This window comes from Sceloporus occidentalis, unplaced genomic scaffold (assembly GCF_023333645.1).
Source record: "Sceloporus occidentalis isolate IW3139 unplaced genomic scaffold, rSceOcc1.0.p SCAF_184, whole genome shotgun sequence".
NCBI classification, from domain to species: Eukaryota; Metazoa; Chordata; class Lepidosauria; order Squamata; family Phrynosomatidae; genus Sceloporus; species Sceloporus occidentalis.
Window position 1 is genome coordinate 1,022,408 of NW_028317164.1, and position 17,885 is coordinate 1,040,292.

Sequence of the window (17,885 nt, forward strand, 5' to 3'; positions counted from 1 at the left end):
ACTGTTCTCAAGGACTACAACCCCCTTGTATGGCTGAACCAAGTGTCTGGAGATAACTCCCGACTATTACGTTGAAGCTTGGTACTACATCCTTTCAATTTTATGGTCCAATATCGGCCTGGAAAACAGAACACTAACGCCGATGGACTGTCCCTACAGACGGAACTGGTAGAGTAACCCATGGATTACCCGGACATCCCCAGGCGGACTGGTTGTATCTCACCGGGTCTGCCGGATTGTGGGTCTAAGGGGGAGCCATGTGGTAGAGGTCCTATATTTCATTTTAACCCCCTAAACTATATATTTCCAAAACTAGACAGCTCAGGGAATCTAGTTAGGGGCATATTAGCCTGTCCCATGCTGCTGATTCCACACCGGCACCTTCCAAATTTAGTCTAACAATGTTCACATCCGCTTTGGAGATGTGAAAGAACAAAATAGGTCTTGATTTGTGTTCAGTAACACCCCCCTGAGTACAGCGATACCCCACATGCATAGATAAGTCATGTTTCTCAAATATTGTGGAGTCAAAACTTAATTTTTTTATCTTTCTTTATCAGATCACTTGTAAGTGAGAAGTTTAGGCCACTGACATCGATCAGGGAGACCGATCACTGACAAGTGATCAGGTAATAATTATTTTTTTTATGAATAATTTGTGTTTTTTCATAATTACACTAGATGACCCCTCTCTCTTTCTACAACAGGGTCATCCAGGGGCTGCCATAATGATCAGATCACTCCTAGTGGCCAGGAATGAGCCCACTTTTGATTGGGTTTGCAGCAGTTTTTAACTCACAGCATTTGACCTGGAAGCACCCTGGACTTTCACGTCAGTGTTGTTATTATTTCATTTTTTTAATTTTTTATTTTTTTTTACTCTTTCAATGCTGATGCTCAATTGTAGCACAGCATTGACTGATATTTAGTTAACACAAGCTTGTGGGGACAAATATTAACCCCTGCAATGCAGTGATGGTGTCATACACTATGGGGTTAACACTGCACGATCGCTCTTAATTGAGCAATCGAGCAGCAGGGCAAGGTTGGGGCTGGTCTTCACACTCATGTAGAGACCGAAGAACCTTTTCTCCCTGTCCCTGAAGCTGGGACACAATCGCTGTACCGGCGATTGCAGGGAGGAGTGGTGGGCTTCCAGGCAGACCAACAGCAGCAAAGCCCCGTACAAAACACGTATTAACCTCTAAAATGTCACGATTGCAGCATTGAAGGGGTTAATGCTGCACTGTCGCTCTTATGGAGTGATCAGACAGCAGGGGAATCAACAAATAAACCCCTTCCGTGGGAGTGATCGAAGGTTTGGGGTGGGCTTGGGGTGTCTGTGCTGGTCTGCCCGGGGTCATTTAGCCGTGGCCATGGAACTCTGGTCTGGTGCAAACTATTCCCGGGGAAGTTTCTGACGCAGAGCTCTCCAATGGTACCCCGGGATTGACGCTGCTCCCTCGGGATCACCCCGAGATAGTGACTCTTTGTCAGGTGGGCATTGCTGGTAATAGAACTGTATGGAGGCACTGGGCTGTCTGGGAGGTGATGAGATTATATCTTTTAATCCTATCATGTTTGTGTGTATAAATACCTGTGCTGTCCTCAATAAAGTGAGTTCTGTTTTACCCCTACACTAAGTCTCTGTTAGTGCTTGTGGTAATATGAAGGGGTTAATCCCTTGAGCAATTAAGCTTTTAGCGGCAAGAAAGATCTCTACGGGGGAACTACTCAGTCCGAGTATGGGTTTCTGTTACACCAAGCTTAGGGAGGCAGAGTGAAGAGAAAATTGCTGGGTTAACAAAAAGGTGATAAAACATTTTTTACATGTATAACTGAGTCTTCAGCAGTGCTAAACCCCCCCTCAAAATTCCCTCTGGAGGGACACATACTTTTACAACATCTCACCATCCCTTATCAGATCTGGGTTGTAAGCCCCCCTCCCCTGCCACACAATATTGAATTCTATGTGTCGTTTTGCTCAGAAATGTTTTAGAGTTGAGAAAGTCATTCCAAAATTCTGTTAGTCCAATAAAAAAGGTATTATCACAAGATACTTATTCCATCTATTATTTGATATATAAGTGAGAGTAGAGAACATAATGAAAGTAATTATATAAACATACCTCCCAACATACATACTACTTCCATGATGCTGTCTGAGCTTCATGGGAAGTGCAGCAACAGTAACGCTGCAGATGCTAGCTGTGAACTAAAATTCCCATGATTCTAAGCCAGCCAGGTGTCCACCATAATGCCAACTTTGTAGACAGACCTTGTTGATCCAGGGAGATAGACATTTTTGAGTCAAGCAGGTGGTTTTTTCCCCTTTTCATGCAATATATTAGGTGGTATATATTAGGGATGCACCGATATATCGGTGGCCGAGATATATCAGAAAAATGCTGCGGAATCACGTGAACTACGTCATGTCACATGACTCTGTTCCTTTCCTGTTTCCCCTGGGCGGGACAAGATAAGTTGTTCGCACATCGTGCAAGCAACACAGAGGGAAGCAGCAGGGCCCCTGCGGAAGTCTGCAAGGGAGCGATCTTCAGTTTAGGTAAGGGGATGAGGGAGAGTGTATGAACGAGTATGCGTGAATTAATGATTATCTGTGAATGGATGTTTGTGAATGAGTAAATAAATGTGTCTGTGTGATAGCATGGATGTGTAAGTGGGGGGCATGGCATAGGGAGGCTGTAAGTGATGTGCAGACCCCATGCTGCTGGCAGCATCGATACACAAGGGCAGCTAGAAGTGCCACCCCCCCCGACTTACCAATGCACCCCCAGACTCCCTCCGCTGCCAGCACTTCCGCCGGGGCTTCTATGACGGAGAAGCACTGGCGGAGGTGCCCGCAGTGGAAGTTGTCTACACGCATTGCCGCATCCGGTGACCGTTTGCGTGATACGCGTAGACAACCTCCACTGCCGGCACTTCCATAGAAGCCCCGGCGGAAGTGCTGGAAGTGGAGGTTGTCTAAGCGCATCTCCCAGACGTCCACGGCTGCCGCAGCAGGGATACATGAAAAAGAAAAACACCCACCTGGTGCCCGGAACATATATAAGTAGAGAAGATAAAAGCAATTTGTGGCGCCCGACGCCCAGGACATGCAGTCCTGGGCGTCAGGCGCCACAAATTGCTTTTGTCTTCTCTACTTATATATGCACTAAACCTCGAATATAGGCCGCACACCCACTTTAGGTCTTTAAAGGGGGGGGAGTGCGGCCTATATTCTGGCCAATACGATATATGTATGATTGCTAACAGCAATCACATTCCTATCATGCCTAGGTTCCAGCATGTACTGGTTTCCTGCATCCCTAGTGTGTGTGTATATATATGGCCATATGATGTGACGGAATCTCCAATTATTATCACATAGTCCTAGGCTAGTCCTGTATTTATGCATGCCTTGTCTGTTATGCCCCTTGCTCTGTTCCCCTTGCTTGCTATGTTTCTCCTGTACTCTGCTTAGCTTTCCTACTCCCAGCATGCAGCATCCTACACATGATTCTAGTGCTATGTCTCATGCCTGCTCCAGGATATCTCCAAGTTCTGCTTTGTTCTAACATCATCCGCTGCTATGTCGGGGCGCTGGTATGTGGCTGCACAACCCTAGGTGCTCAACACCCGGGGTGAGTGCAGTCGCCCTGCACCAGGCCCTGTCCAACTCCACTACTGCACAATAACTCCTGAACTCCATTTTTGGGCGCTCTGGGTCATTACAGTCATCTGTATGGCCCCAGTTCCTGACAGTATGGAATACCATTATCATGCTAAAGAAACAAACTGTAGTTGGTAAATACACATGTCCACAAGCATGGCCACCTTTGTGCACCAGATTTTGTGGCCACCACCATGGTGGGAATTGTAGTCCACAAAATATTACCAGCCCATTTTTAAACTAATATTTTTTTTTATTATTCAATTCATTTTTTTGAATGTATATAATGTTGTTGACAGGTATACATGTAAACCCAGAGAGCAAGTTGTGTATGCCATATTTCTGAACTGGCCAGCAGGTTGGAAAATAACTCTTGGAGAACCTAGAACTGACGTTGCAAAAACACAGGTAAAATTTACTTAACTGTACTTACAGTGCAGAATATATTTGTGCTATATAGAAATTTTGCAGAACTCAAATAGTTTGCATTTATTTTCCTTTTCTTGAGGCCTTACACGTGCACATATAAAAATGTGTACATGTACAAGCATATATAAACCCATGTTTACATAAACGTGCGGACACATACGTAGACAGATACATGCACTTATATTTGCTTGGTGCTAATCAATGTATTTTTTTTCATACAAAATTGTTTTCCATGTGATTTCAGTATGAAATATTCCTATGGCAGCGGTGGCACAGGCAGACTGTTTCAGGGGCAGAGGCCTACCATGCCAATATCTGGCTTAGTATATAGTGATGGGAGTTATGCTGTACCGCCATCAACGCCTGGCTCAGTATACAGTGATGGGAGTTATGCTGTACTATATCTGTTCAGTAAATGCTATTTCTTTAAACGTATTTTATTTATGTTAATGATTTATTTTTTCAGGTCCTAGTTTTTTCCAGTTGACATATAGATAAAAGTTTGTGAAATAAATATATTTGCCAACATTTTTTTGTGTGTGTGGGGGGGGGGGGGGTGCCACATGCAGGATCCGCTCTGGGTGCCAAATACTCTAGATACACCCCTGATGACAACACTATTCAATCTTTTGATGTGTATGCTAAAATGACAGTAAAGGGGGAAGTTATAATCATTGGTGAACTGGAAGTTATAATCATGGGTGAACTGGAAAGCCAAAGTACCTGGTTGTGCCCAAAGTGCAGCTATTCTAAACTCCCTACTGGGATTATCTTTAAAACAAGTTGAGGCGCCAACTCGTCATATTAGATTTAGCGTTCACAAATGAAGATTTGTTAACAGATATTTCTGTAGCTGAAAGTTTTTGGGATCTAGTGATCTTCAGTCTGTGTGGTTTAATATACGGACAGTTACTGAGTCACACCACACACAAAAAATGTTTTAGATTTTTAGAAAAGTTGACTTCTAAAATCAGAATATGTGTAAATCAGTCCAGGAGAAATTGGATTATTTAATACTTGAACTATTGAAGGTAACAGAAAATTATATTAGGCTTGTCAGTAAGAGCAAGAAATTAAAGGTCACTTTCTCGGCGATGGGAGAAAATCTGTGTCCTCACTCATGGCTGCTCTAGGAGTAATAGAGACCGGGAAATATCCCATAAATTGTTAACCCGCTGGTACCGGCCCCCGGACTTAGTTTCCGCTTACCACCCTGATATACCTAACAGGTGTTGGAGATGTGATGCCACTCAAGGCTCCCTCCTCCATCTGTGGTGGCACTGTCCTACCGTAGTCCCCTATTGGACTTCCGTCCACTCGCAGATACAGCACTTCACTGACAGGGTCATCCCATTCACACCTTTCTTCTCCACCATATACCGTACTCGGAGAGTTGGTTCCAGAAGTCGGTGGTCCGCCCCCTGTTAACTGCAGCAAAGCCACTAATCCCCCTACGCTGGGGCAATCCCGTCCCGCCTACTTTTCGGGACTGGGTTCTACGGGGGAACAGATACAAATCTTTGAAGAATTGAACTTACTATCTGTAGGGGCAACCGAGAGATACTGGTCCACCTGGTTCTATTGGCTAGAGTTCGTGTCAGGTCCCCTTATCCGTCCCTTATTGAACTAGGTCTCCTTCGGATAGTTTATCCTGCTCTGAGCTGACTGCATTGTTGGGCTTTTCTTTACTTTTCTCTCCTTTTCTTCTTTGTCCCCCCCTTTTTTTTTCTCCTCTTCCTTTTCCACTACCCTTTTCCTTTGTGTACCTCCCTTTTGTGTGTCTGGCTCCTCATGTACATCAGGGCTTCCTATACACAAGTTGTTTCTGATGTTTTGTCTCCATAAACACCTAAACATACTATATTGCTCACTCGTGACGGCGCATGTTCCTTATAAGTGATAGTCTAATGACCAAAATACATAAGTACATGCTTGCGTACATTTCATCTGTTGTAAATGCAATACTTTACCTTTGCTGCAAGTATAGATTATGCAGTGTGCTGCTGCCTAATTAGGAAAAGTATTATTTATTCATTTACACCAGTGGTGTGTGTTTGCTATTCTTGTGTAAAGGGACATCAGTTAGGAAAAAAGAGTTACTTGATACATGTGAGTTTATTGAGGCAGAGGTTCCACTTCAGTTGTCTAAGGTAAAGACAAGTCAATGGGATACACACCAAGTTATTAAGACAAGCAAAACTTCTGTCCCCAGTTTCCCGTAGGCATCTTTGTCACTAAACATGGCACTATGGAAAGCTATTTAGTGATAAAGATGCCTATGGGAAACTGGGGACAGAGTAAATTAATGGGATTAATTAATGGTAATTAAAAGTATGCACTGGTGCTTTTTAGATGATTGCTTGAGATTTTTTTAATGTGACAAATGTTCTATTAAACACTTTGATTAACTGCTTTTCATATATATATATATATATATATATAATTTGCTAAACAGCTTGAAATTGTTCAAAGTGCATTTTTACAGTAGATTTTACTTATGTGTGACTGCCTGAGTCTCTGTGTGCGAGAGAGACTGCCTGAGTCTCTGTGTGCGAGAGAGACTGCCTGAGTGTCAGGACCAGGGCGAGCAGGTCGGGTAGGAGTCCATGTGCAGGGGATACGGGGAACTCTGTCTGTACTCCTTTATGCATGGTGACACTGAGATAGGTACAGACAGAGTAGCAGGACTGGATAGGACGAGAGACAGGAGCTGAGGCAGGTACAGTCTCGGGAGCTGAGGCAGAGAGACGGGAGCTGAGGCAGGTACCGGCTCGGGAGTTGAGGCAGAGAGACGGGAGCTGAGGCAGGTGCAGGCTCGGGAGTTGAGGCAGAGAGACGGGAGCCGAGGCAGGTACCGGCTCGGGTGCAGGTGCAGGCACAGGCACAGGTTCGGGTGCAGGTGCAGGTGCAGGCACAGGCTCGGGTGCGGGCCCACTGGCAGGTAAGCCCACAGGCAGGTTCAGGCACAAGTACAGGCTCGGGTGCGGGCCCACTGGCAGGTAAGCCCACAGGCAGGTTCAGGCACAGGTACAGGCTCGGGTGCGAGCCCACTGGCAGGTAAGCCCACAGGCAGATTCAGGCACAGGTACAGGCTCAGGTGCGGGCCCACTGGCAGGTAAGCCCACAGGCAGGTTCAGGCACAGGTACAGGTGAGGCCCACTGGCAAGGCGGACGGGAACGGAGGCCCACTGGCAGGGCGGACGGGAACGGAGGCCCACTGGCAGGGCGGACGGGAACGGAGGCCCACTGGCAGGGCGGCCGGGAACGGAGTACTACCGGGCCAGGCACGTGTACAGGTTCATGCACGGGTACGGACTTACGCTCGGGTACTGGATCATGCACGAGTACCGGCTCAGGCACGGGTACAGGAACGGGCTCAGGCACGGGTTCAGGTTCAGGCACAGGCACGGGCACGGGTTCAGGTTCAGGCACAGGAGCAAGCTCAGGTACAGGTAGCGGCTCAGAGCAAAGGCAGTCCTTTAACATCAATGCCAAGGCCCTGACTGAAGGGCAGGGCAGGTCTTTTAAAGGCAGGGCTTTACTCAATTCATAAGGCGCAGCTGTACCTGATAATCAGGTTCAGATCACTCCAGAGGGTGGAGGGTGGCCACTAGTGGTAGCAGATGTATTAACCTGAAGTACAATTCAGCCATGGTTCAGGCAGCAGAGAATGGATCCTGACAGTACCCCCCCTCAAGGAGCGGCCTCCGGGCGTTCCTAGGATAGTGGTGTGGCAGTAGCCGATGGTGCTGAAAGCTCTTCTCGCACGTAGAGCGTTTTCGAAAACGTGCAGGTCACCCCGACGTACGACAGTCACATTAGACGCCACCACACACTCTGATGACATGGCCTTAGGTGCGCTGGCCTGGGAGGTATGGACCTTAGCCGCTGGATGCGCAGATGCGATGGTTCCGGGAAGCGCTTGTCTTGTCCGACTTCTGCATTCGCCAGGGGTTAGGAATTCCCCCTGTACACAGAGTCCCTCTACCTGGCGTTGGATAATACCAGGACTGGACTGGGTGGAGGCTATAACGTAGGAGGGTGTACCAGACCTCTGATCGCGCAGCAGTTGCTCAGGTATTTCCTGTGCACGATTGTCCCGTTGGATGCCAGGACGTTACCGGGGGCCCCAAGGGAGTGTCTAGCGGTCTGGGGTTCTTTGTTATGGTTCCTAGGAGTGATGGGAGTGGTAGTACCAACCGCACAAACACCCGTGGTATGTTGGAGCTTGGGTGTGTATGCCATATCATCCTCTGAATGAGCATCGTCCATGTCAGACCAGTCAGGGTCGTCAGACATGGTCTGGGGTTCCTCTGACATGGCTTCAGAAGGTGTAGGTTCACCTGGTGCCGTGACATGAGAAACCTCTGGTTCACCGGGCTGCGGAAGAGGCAGGGTGTGCTCCAGCTGTGACGGGTTGCTGGTGTCATATACAGGTTCCTGGGCACGGGGTTGATCAGTGTGGGTTGCAGGTGGCTTAGCAGGTTTCCACGGACAATATGTTATCCTATGACCGGTCTCACCGCAATAATAACACAAGTTGTCCTCTCGCCGTTTTTGTTTCTCTTCTTTGGTGAGAGGCTCGCGCTTACAGCTCTTCTGTGGAGCTTTCTTGCCCTTGGTCTTGGTCATAGGCTTTTGTTTAGTGCGATCGCTTTCCATCACAGACCTCACAGATTTGCACAGCTGCAGTACACACTCCGCCAGTACCTCCAGAACTGCAGTCATCCCCGCGGACTCCTTTGTATGGCCTTGGCATTCTGTCAGGACCAGGGCGAGCAGGTCGGGTAGGAGTCCATGTGCAGGGGATACGGGGAACTCTGTCTGTACTCCTTTATGCATGGTGACACTGAGATAGGTACAGACAGAGTAGCAGGACTGGATAGGACGAGAGACAGGAGCTGAGGCAGGTACAGGCTCGGGAGCTGAGGCAGAGAGACGGGAGCTGAGGCAGGTACCGGCTCGGGAGTTGAGGCAGAGAGACGGGAGCTGAGGCAGGTGCAGGCTCGGGAGTTGAGGCAGAGAGACGGGAGCCGAGGCAGGTACCGGCTCGGGTGCAGGTGCAGGCACCGGCTCGGGTGCAGGTGCAGGCACAGGTTCGGGTGCAGGTGCAGGTGCAGGCACAGGCTCGGGTGCGGGCCCACTGGCAGGTAAGCCCACAGGCAGGTTCAGGCACAAGTACAGGCTCGGGTGCGGGCCCACTGGCAGGTAAGCCCACAGGCAGGTTCAGGCACAGGTACAGGCTCGGGTGCGGGCCCACTGGCAGGTAAGCCCACAGGCAGGTTCAGGCACAGGTACAGGCTCAGGTGCGGGCCCACTGGCAGGTAAGCCCACAGGCAGGTTCAGGCACAGGTACAGGTGAGGCCCACTGGCAAGGCGGACGGGAACGGAGGCCCACTGGCAGGGCGGACGGGAACGGAGGCCCACTGGCAGGGCGGACGGGAACGGAGGCCCACTGGCAGGGCGGACGGGAACGGAGGCCCACTGGCAGGGCGGACGGGAACGGAGGCCCACTGGCAGGGCGGACGGGAACGGAGGCCCACCGGCAAGGCGGACGGGAACGGAGTACTACCGGGCCAGGCACGTGTACAGGTTCATGCACGGGTACGGACTTACGCTCGGGTACTGGATCATGCACGAGTACCGGCTCAGGCACCGGGTACAGGAACGGGCTCAGGCACGGGTTCAGGCTCAGGCACGGGTTCAGGCACGGGCACGGGTTCAGGTTCAGGCACAGGAGCAAGCTCAGGTACAGGTAGCGGCTCAGAGCAAAGGCAGTCCTTTAACATCAATGCCAAGGCCCTGACTGAAGGGCAGGGCAGGTCTTTTAAAGGCAGGGCTTTACTCAATTCATAAGGCGCAGCTGTACCTGATAATCAGGTTCAGATCACTCCAGAGGGTGGAGGGTGGCCACTAGTGGTAGCAGATGTATTAACCTGAAGTACAATTCAGCCATGGTTCAGGCAGCAGAGAATGGATCCTGACACTGAGTCTCTGTGTGCGTGTGAGAGAGAGACTGCCTGAGTCTCTGTGTGCGTGTGTGAGAGAGAGAGACTGCCTGAGTCTCTGTGTGCGTGTGTGAGAGAGAGAGACTGCCTGAGTCTCTGTGTGCGAGAGAGACTGTCTGAGTCTCTGTGTGCGAGAGAGACTGCCTGAGTCTCTGTGTGCGAGAGAGACTGCCTGAGTCTCTGTGTGCGAGAGAGACTGCCTGAGTCTCTGTGTGCGAGAGAGACTGCCTGAGTCTCTGTGTGCTTGTGCGAGAGAGACTGCCTGAGTCTCTGTGTGCGAGAGAGACTGCCTGAGTCTCTGTGTGCGAGAGAGACTGCCTGAGTCTCTGTGTGCGTGTGAGAGAGAGACTGCCTGAGTCTCTGTGTGCGTGTGAGAGAGAGACTGCCTGAGTCTCTGTGTGCGTGTGTGAGAGAGAGAGAGACTGCCTGAGTCTCACACAGCGTGTGTGTGTGAGAGAGACTGCATGAATCTGTGTGTGTGTGTGTGTGTTACCTTGCAAGCGGATCCGCTGTGTCCTCGAGCGGGGGAGCCGAGACGCAGCTCGCCCAGGCAGCCCCCGGCTCGTCCCGCTCGCGGGAAACGAGTCGCGGTCCGTCCTGCCACTGGACGCGCGCCCCCATGTGAATGCGCGAACGGCTATCTCATGAATATTCATGACGGGTCTTAAAGGGACCTTTATCTTTTTTCCTCCTCCCCCTTAATTAGGTGGGTAGGAGGATGTAGGAGTGGAGGGATATTTAAACCCTCAGTTTACAGCTATCCCTTGCCTGTGATAGTGCCTTTATTGCCTTCACTAACGTTTTGAAACCTGTTTGCTTTTTCGTTGCCTGAACTCTGCTTGTACCTGACTATCCGTTGTTTGCCGCCTGCCCTTGCTTGAACTTTGCTTGTACCTGACTACCCGTTGTTTGCCGCCTGCCCTGACCTTTGCTCGTGACCCCGACTATCCGATTGCCTGCTCCTTGAATTCATCTGTACGTTCCTGCATTATTGGGGACCCCTGGTTGCTGATACTTCTTCCAGGAATCTGCGTAGCTCTTCATCACCGCTTGGGGGCGCCTTTCCTTGTACTGCAGCGTGGATCCACAGCCTGACCCGCCGTTACTGACAGTAACACAGGCCCTACTATGGATCCCGCAGACTTGGCAAGGATGTCCAACAGACAAGACAGACAGGATCAAGTTCTTGCTGCTCACACTTCCCAACTCCAATCCTTGGAACGGAAATTAGACGATGTGGCGGACCTTCTAAGATCTATGGCTACGAATCTGTCCCCAACTATGCCGCAAGGGGCATCCTCTGATTCATCACCTCCTGTTCCGGGGCAAAATACTTCGGCCAAAGCACCCAAGATGCCACTGCCTGAGAAGTTTTCTGGTGATCCTCAAGAGTGTCGCGGTTTCCTGAATCAGTGTGCCTTACACTTCCGGGCACATCCTCATACCTTCCCCTCTTCATTGCAACAGAGTGACTTTTATTATAAACTTAGGAGAAGCATTGGCGTGGGCATCAACACTTCTAGAACAGAACTCGCCTATTTTGGAAGATGCAGACGCCTTTATTGCATCTTTTCGTGCTGTCTTTGATGCTCCTGGGAGGAGTGAAGCTGCTGAATCCAATTTAATGGAAGTTCAACAGGGAAGAAGATCTGTGGCCCAATACGCCGTTGAATTCCGCACATTAGCGTATGAGACAGACTGGAATGTCAGCGCTCTGGCATCTGCCTTTCGCAGGGGTTTGAATGAATCTATTAAAGATGCTCTCACCTACCGTGACTTACCTCATGACCTAGAAAATTTGATCTCCCTGTGTTTATGTTTAGAAGCCAGAGGTCAGGAGAGAGAGTTCGAACGTGACCGAGAACGCGATAGAATGCCACGTCAATTGAGGCCTTGGACGCGACATCCCACTCCTGCACCTGCTGAACCCGCTGCCGCTGTTGCTGAGCCTATGGAAATAGGTCCGGTGCTCCATCTATCCGCTGAAGAGAAGCAACGCCGCACAACTTTGGGACTATATATAAACTTTGGGTTTATATTGCGGTCAAAAACGACATTTGATTTATGCTTGCCCTAGGAAACCGGGAAATGCCAGAACTTAGTGGAGGTCGGAGGTGCTTCACTAAGTGCTACTGTTGCTACACCTCCTCAGTCGCAAAGACTTTTGGTTCCCATCCAGCTGCAGTGGTCAGGCCACCAAGCGGCCACACAAGCTGTCATTGATTCGGGTGCGGCTGAAAATTTTATTGACAAGTCATGGGCCTTGGAACACAGAATTCCTTTAGAACCTAGGACTCAGAAAACCTCAATTACTGTATTAGACGGTTCTCCTCTGGGAACTGGGATCGTGTCCTTTCAAACCGAGGTTATTGGTGCCGTTATCGGAATACTTCATTCTGAAGAAATACAATTTAATGTACTATCCAGTCCTCATATTCCCGTCATCCTAGGAATGTCATGGCTACGACAACACAATCCCAGCATAGACTGGAGAGAAGGACAGATTTTGGCTTGGAGTAAAGAATGTTTAAAGAACTGTTGCAGCCCTCCTACTAAGTTAAGTTTAATGCTTGAAGTACCTGCTCAGGACCCTCGTCACCTGGTACCTCCTCAATATTGGGAGTATTTGGATGTGTTTTCTAAAAGAAAAGCAGAAACCTTACCTCCCCATCGGGCGTACGATTGTACAATAAAATTGTTACCTGGCACCAACCCACCTAAAGGGCACACATATCCATTGTCCCAACCAGAAAATCAAGCCTTGGCCCAGTATATAGAAGAAAGTTTTAAAGAAAGGTTTCATCAGACCTTCCGCATGTCCTGCAGGAGCAGGCTTCTTTTTTATTGCCAAGAAAGACGGTTCCTTGCGTCCATGCATTGATTATAGGGGTCTGAATAAAATAACCATCAAAAACAAGTACCCGCTTTCCCTCATAACTGAACTTTATGATCAACTGAAAGACGCCACTATCTTTACCAAACTTGATCTACGGGGGGCCTATAATCTGATTAGAATACAAGAAGGGGACGAATGGAAGACAGCTTTCATATACGAGATATGGACATTATGAGTATCTTGTGATGCCTTTTGGGCTATGTAATGCCCCAGCAGTGTTCCAGAGTTTCGTGAATGATATTTTTCGTGACATGTTGTTATCCCATGTGATGGTCTATCTCGATGACATTCTCATTTACTCAGAAAATTTGGAAGAACATCGGCAACACATCTGTCAAGTATTACAAAGGTTAAGGGAACATTCATTATTTGCTAGTTGAGCAGTGCGAGTTTGATTGTGAAAAGGTGAAATTTTTAGGATACATTCTATCTGCTGGACAATTAGAGATGGATCCTGACAAACTAACAGCCATCAAAGACTGGGAGGAGCCTTCTGATATTAAGGGTATTCAGTGATTTTGTAGGCTTCGCCAATTATTATCGTCACTTCATTCGGAACTTCTCTCAGATTATCGCTCCAATCATTGCACTGACTAGAAAAGGGGCAAATCCTAAATCTTGGACCCCTGAAGCTAGTAAGGCCTTTGAAAGACTAAAATTGGCCTTTACTACAGCACCTATCTTAAAACGCCCCAATCTTGATTTACCATTTATCCTGGAAGTTGACGCGTCAGAAACCGGGGCTGGAGCTATTTTGTCTCAACGAGATCAAATTTCTAACTGTCTTCATCCTTGTTCCTATTTTTCTAAGATTTTTTCGTCAGCCGAACAAAGTTATGATATAGGGAACCGGGAATTACTGGCTATTAAATTAGCGTTGGAAGAATGGCGACATCTGCTCGAGAGGCTGAAACTCCCATTACTATTCTTACCGACCACAAAAACCTAGTGTATATAGAAAAAGCCAAACGACTCAATCATCGACCACAAAAACCTAGTGTATATAGAAAAAGCCAAACGACTCAATCCTCGACAGGCTCGATGGGCATTATTTTCTATGCGGTTTAATTTCTCCATTTCCTTTCGACCGGGTTCAAAGAATACTAAGGCCGATGCGCTGTCTAGACAGCATGAGGTGTCTAATATGGAAACTTCTGTCGAAGCGATCATACCTCCTACAAAAATAATTGCTACCATACACAGTACCCTCATGTGGCACATTTTTAAATCTCAGACGCCCCGTCCCCGAGGGCAAATTCCACCTCCTGGGAGACTTTATGTGCAACCACGCTTTCGTGCTTCTCCGGGAGCAGGTCATCGGGGAACTCGGAATGTAAAATTTCTTCTGCAGAGGAACTTCTGGTGGCCTACTATGAATCATGACATATCTGACTTTGTGCAAGCATGTACTGTATGCGGTCATAATAAAATCCCGCATACTAGACCGGCGGGGTTATTATGTCCATTACCTGTTCCAGACCGACCATCAGGCCCGGACTGGCTATCGGGCACACCGGGCATTTGACTTAGGGGCTAATGGAGCTGCAGCTCCAGGCTCCTACTTTAAAATAGGCCCAGTCAGGACCCACGGGTGATCATTGGGCACTTATTTCGGAACAGTTAAAGCAGACTAAAAGGTTGCAAAAGAAAACAGCCGATAAGTATCGATCTAAAGGGCCTGTGCTCAACCCGGGAGATTGTGTGGCTTTCCACAAAACATCTTCATCTCCAACAACCTGCCAGAACCCTAGGGCCTAAATATATTGGTCTATATAAAATTAGAACACAGATTAACAGAGTTACCTATTCTCTTGTGCTTCCCAAAACGCTACGCATTCATAATGCATTTCATGTTTCTTTATTAAAGCCAGTAATTAGGAATCAATACTCCTCTACGATTCGTACTCCCGACCCTGTAATTGTTCAAGGCGAAGAAGAATACGAAGTACAGACCATCCTAGACTCTAGAAAGAAACAAGGGAGGCTCCAGTATTTTATTAGATGGAAGGGGGTCCTGAGGAGAGTTCTTGGGTTCTTGCTTCGGATGTCCATGCTCCAGCCAAGATTCGTTCTTTTCATAAAAAATTCCCACAGAAACCGGCTTCTGATCTCCAGGATGGCTCTTGTGGACAGGGGGGATACTGTTACCTTGCCAGGGGATCCGTTGTGTCCTCGAGCGGGGGAGCCGAGACGCAGCTCGCGCAGGCAGCCCCCGACTCGTCCCGCTCGCGGGAAACGCGGCGAGGTCCGTTCTGCCGCTAGACGCGCGCCCCCGTGTATATCGAGAGATCTAGACGGGACGCGCAAACGGCTATCTCATGAATATTCATGATGGGTCTTAAAGGGACCTTTATCTTTTTTCCTCCTCCCCCTTAATTAGGTGGGTAGGAGGATCTAGGAGTGGAGGGATATTTAAACCCTCAGTTTACAGCTATCCCTTGCCTGTGATAGTGCCTTTATTGCCTTCACTCGCGTTTTGAAACCTGTTTGCTTTTTCGTTGCCTGAACTCTGCTTGTACCTGACTATCCGTTGTTTGCCAGCTGCCCTTGCCTGAACTCTGCTTGTACCTGACTACCCGTTGTTTGCCGCCTGCCCTGACCTTTGCTCTTGACCCCGACTATCCGATTGCCTGCTCCTTGAATTCATCTGTACGTTCCTGCATTATTGGGGATCTGCGTAGCTCTTCATCACCGCTTGGGGACGCCTTTCCTTGTACTGCAGCGTGGATAACTGACCCGCCGTTAGTGACAGTGTGTGAGAGACTGCCCGAGTCTGTGTGTGTGTGTTTGAGACTGCCTGAGTCTGTGTGTGTGTGTGAGACTGCCTGAGTCTGTGTGTGTGTGAGAGAGACTGCCTGAGTCTGTATGAGAGATAGAGACTGCCTGAGTTTGTATGAGAGATAGAGACTGCCTGAGTCTGTGTGTGTGTGAGGTTTTCATTTTTTAGTACGAAATCTCGGAAGTGGTTACTAAAAAAATTGAATCCCACCACTGTAAAGGGGGGCAAACTAAGGGGAATCTAAATCCTGGGGGGCAGTGAAGATTATTAATGTATTTATTTATAACATTATTGTGTCAGTGAGATTCTTTGAAGGATTCGAATCTTTGAACGACTCTCTAAATCTCATAAGTCATGGTTCCTCTGTGAATTAATGAGCTGTAACCTGATCCCAGAGTCTGTGCAGATGACTCACTCTAGGATCAGGTTACAATTGCATGATTCACAGACTGAACTGTTACAGATGAATGGTTCAGTCTACTGAACTGATTCATCCCGATCACTGAAAAGAATCGGATCAAAAGAACGATTCGTTCATGATCCGGAGATCACTACAATCTGGTAGTTGCTTCTTCATAGATCTCAACTAAGCAGAGACACAGCTAGCAGGTAGTTTTATTTCAAACATGTATTGCAGCTAAGGGTAGTTAATACTCCAGCTCTCATGTCTGATATGTTAAGCATCATGGGAAAGTGAGTACAACTGGAGTGTAAAAGGTTACTTTTGAAATCATTATGGATCGTCACTGCAACTACTGTGGAATGCACATATCATGATACTCATTTAGCTGGGTGAATATCATGACAAATATAACAGCACTTTGATTGCCAAATGTTATCATAACTGTTGGAAAACTACCCAGTGTCATATTTTGTCCCTTTTCTTCTTTAACTTACCTCTAACTACTCTTTTGTTTGCGATACCTCAGAATACCACAATACACAAGGTTAACTTTTCTTTACTGCAACTCCCATGATGTTGAGCCAGCATTAGTAGGAATTGTAGCTGGTAACTACAATAAGTCAACAGAAGTACAAACACTAACCTTTATTGACTGCATCTACAATAATATTCAACAGCCATATTGCAGCCTGAACTTCATGGGAATTGTAGTTAGAGACTGGGGTTGTGTTGGCCTAAATTGTTCTCCATGTAAGTGTTCTCATGTTGTCAGGGAAACTAAACATTGAAGACCACACTTCTAAAAGAAATATTCAAATTTAAGGATGTAAAGAGTAAACTATTTTAATGCAAACATTAGGGCTGATATGGCAATATTAATAGGAAGAGGATGCAAGTGCTATTTCTGAGAGCTCTTGTGTGCATGCAAATGTTTGTTACTGTAGTTCTACAATAAAAGGTGTTTAGTTTATGTTTTGGACATATTGCATGATGCTCGCCAACCTATTTGCTCCATCGGAGGAAGACAATCTGTCTTTATGATGCTGTTCTTTTACCTTACATAACTTATTTTTACTATTTTTCTAACCTTGTTTCAGGTTCAGTTAATTGGCTACAAAGGAAACCTTAACTGGGAGCCATTGGGCGAAAAAGGAATGGTAGCAAATTTGCCAGTGCTTACTCCTACATGGCTGTCAATGAATTCGGGATGGGCACTTAGGATCAAAAATATTAAATGAAAATGTATCAACGCCTTCTAATCATGGTTCAACTCTGACCTTTTGGCAAAATGATTTTTATGCTGGAAATTGAATGAATAAATAAAGCACTGGATTTTCATTATGATTTGTTTCTAGATGTGTAAGTATTCAGAATGACTTTCTGTGCCATGTGGTTGCTTAAATGTGTTCAGGTGAGGGCTATCAGTCTAAGGCCTGTAGGGCAAATCTAGTCAAGTGGCCTATTGCGCCACTGAATCAGCCCATCGTTTCCTGATTTTTTTAACGCATATTGATGTGATGGGATTGGGAGAACATTAGTACACAAAAAAAAAATCATACACGGGACGCCTAAAGCCACAATTTAGTGCAACTAATCCTTTTTAATAGGATATGCAGATTGAAAAGGAGTAAATAACACAAAACCATTACTTTTCTGCTCACTGATTTCTAGGTCTAGAAAGTTTTGTCCTACATTTG

At 47.4% G+C, this 17,885-nt stretch overlaps 1 protein-coding gene across 1 annotated transcript in view; it reads left to right on the forward strand.

Annotated features, from left to right (window-relative positions):
- The window catches only part of LOC149278688 (plasma alpha-L-fucosidase-like), a 50,419-nt gene extending 32,993 nt beyond the window's left edge, over positions 1-17,426 (forward strand). Inside the window, exons 6-7 of the mRNA XM_089501873.1 lie at positions 3,973-4,081; positions 17,286-17,426. Of these exons, the coding sequence (XP_089357999.1) occupies positions 3,973-4,081; positions 17,286-17,426 (250 nt within the window). The remainder of the gene's footprint in view (positions 1-3,972; positions 4,082-17,285) is intronic.
- The last annotated feature ends 459 nt before the right edge of the window (positions 17,427-17,885 follow it).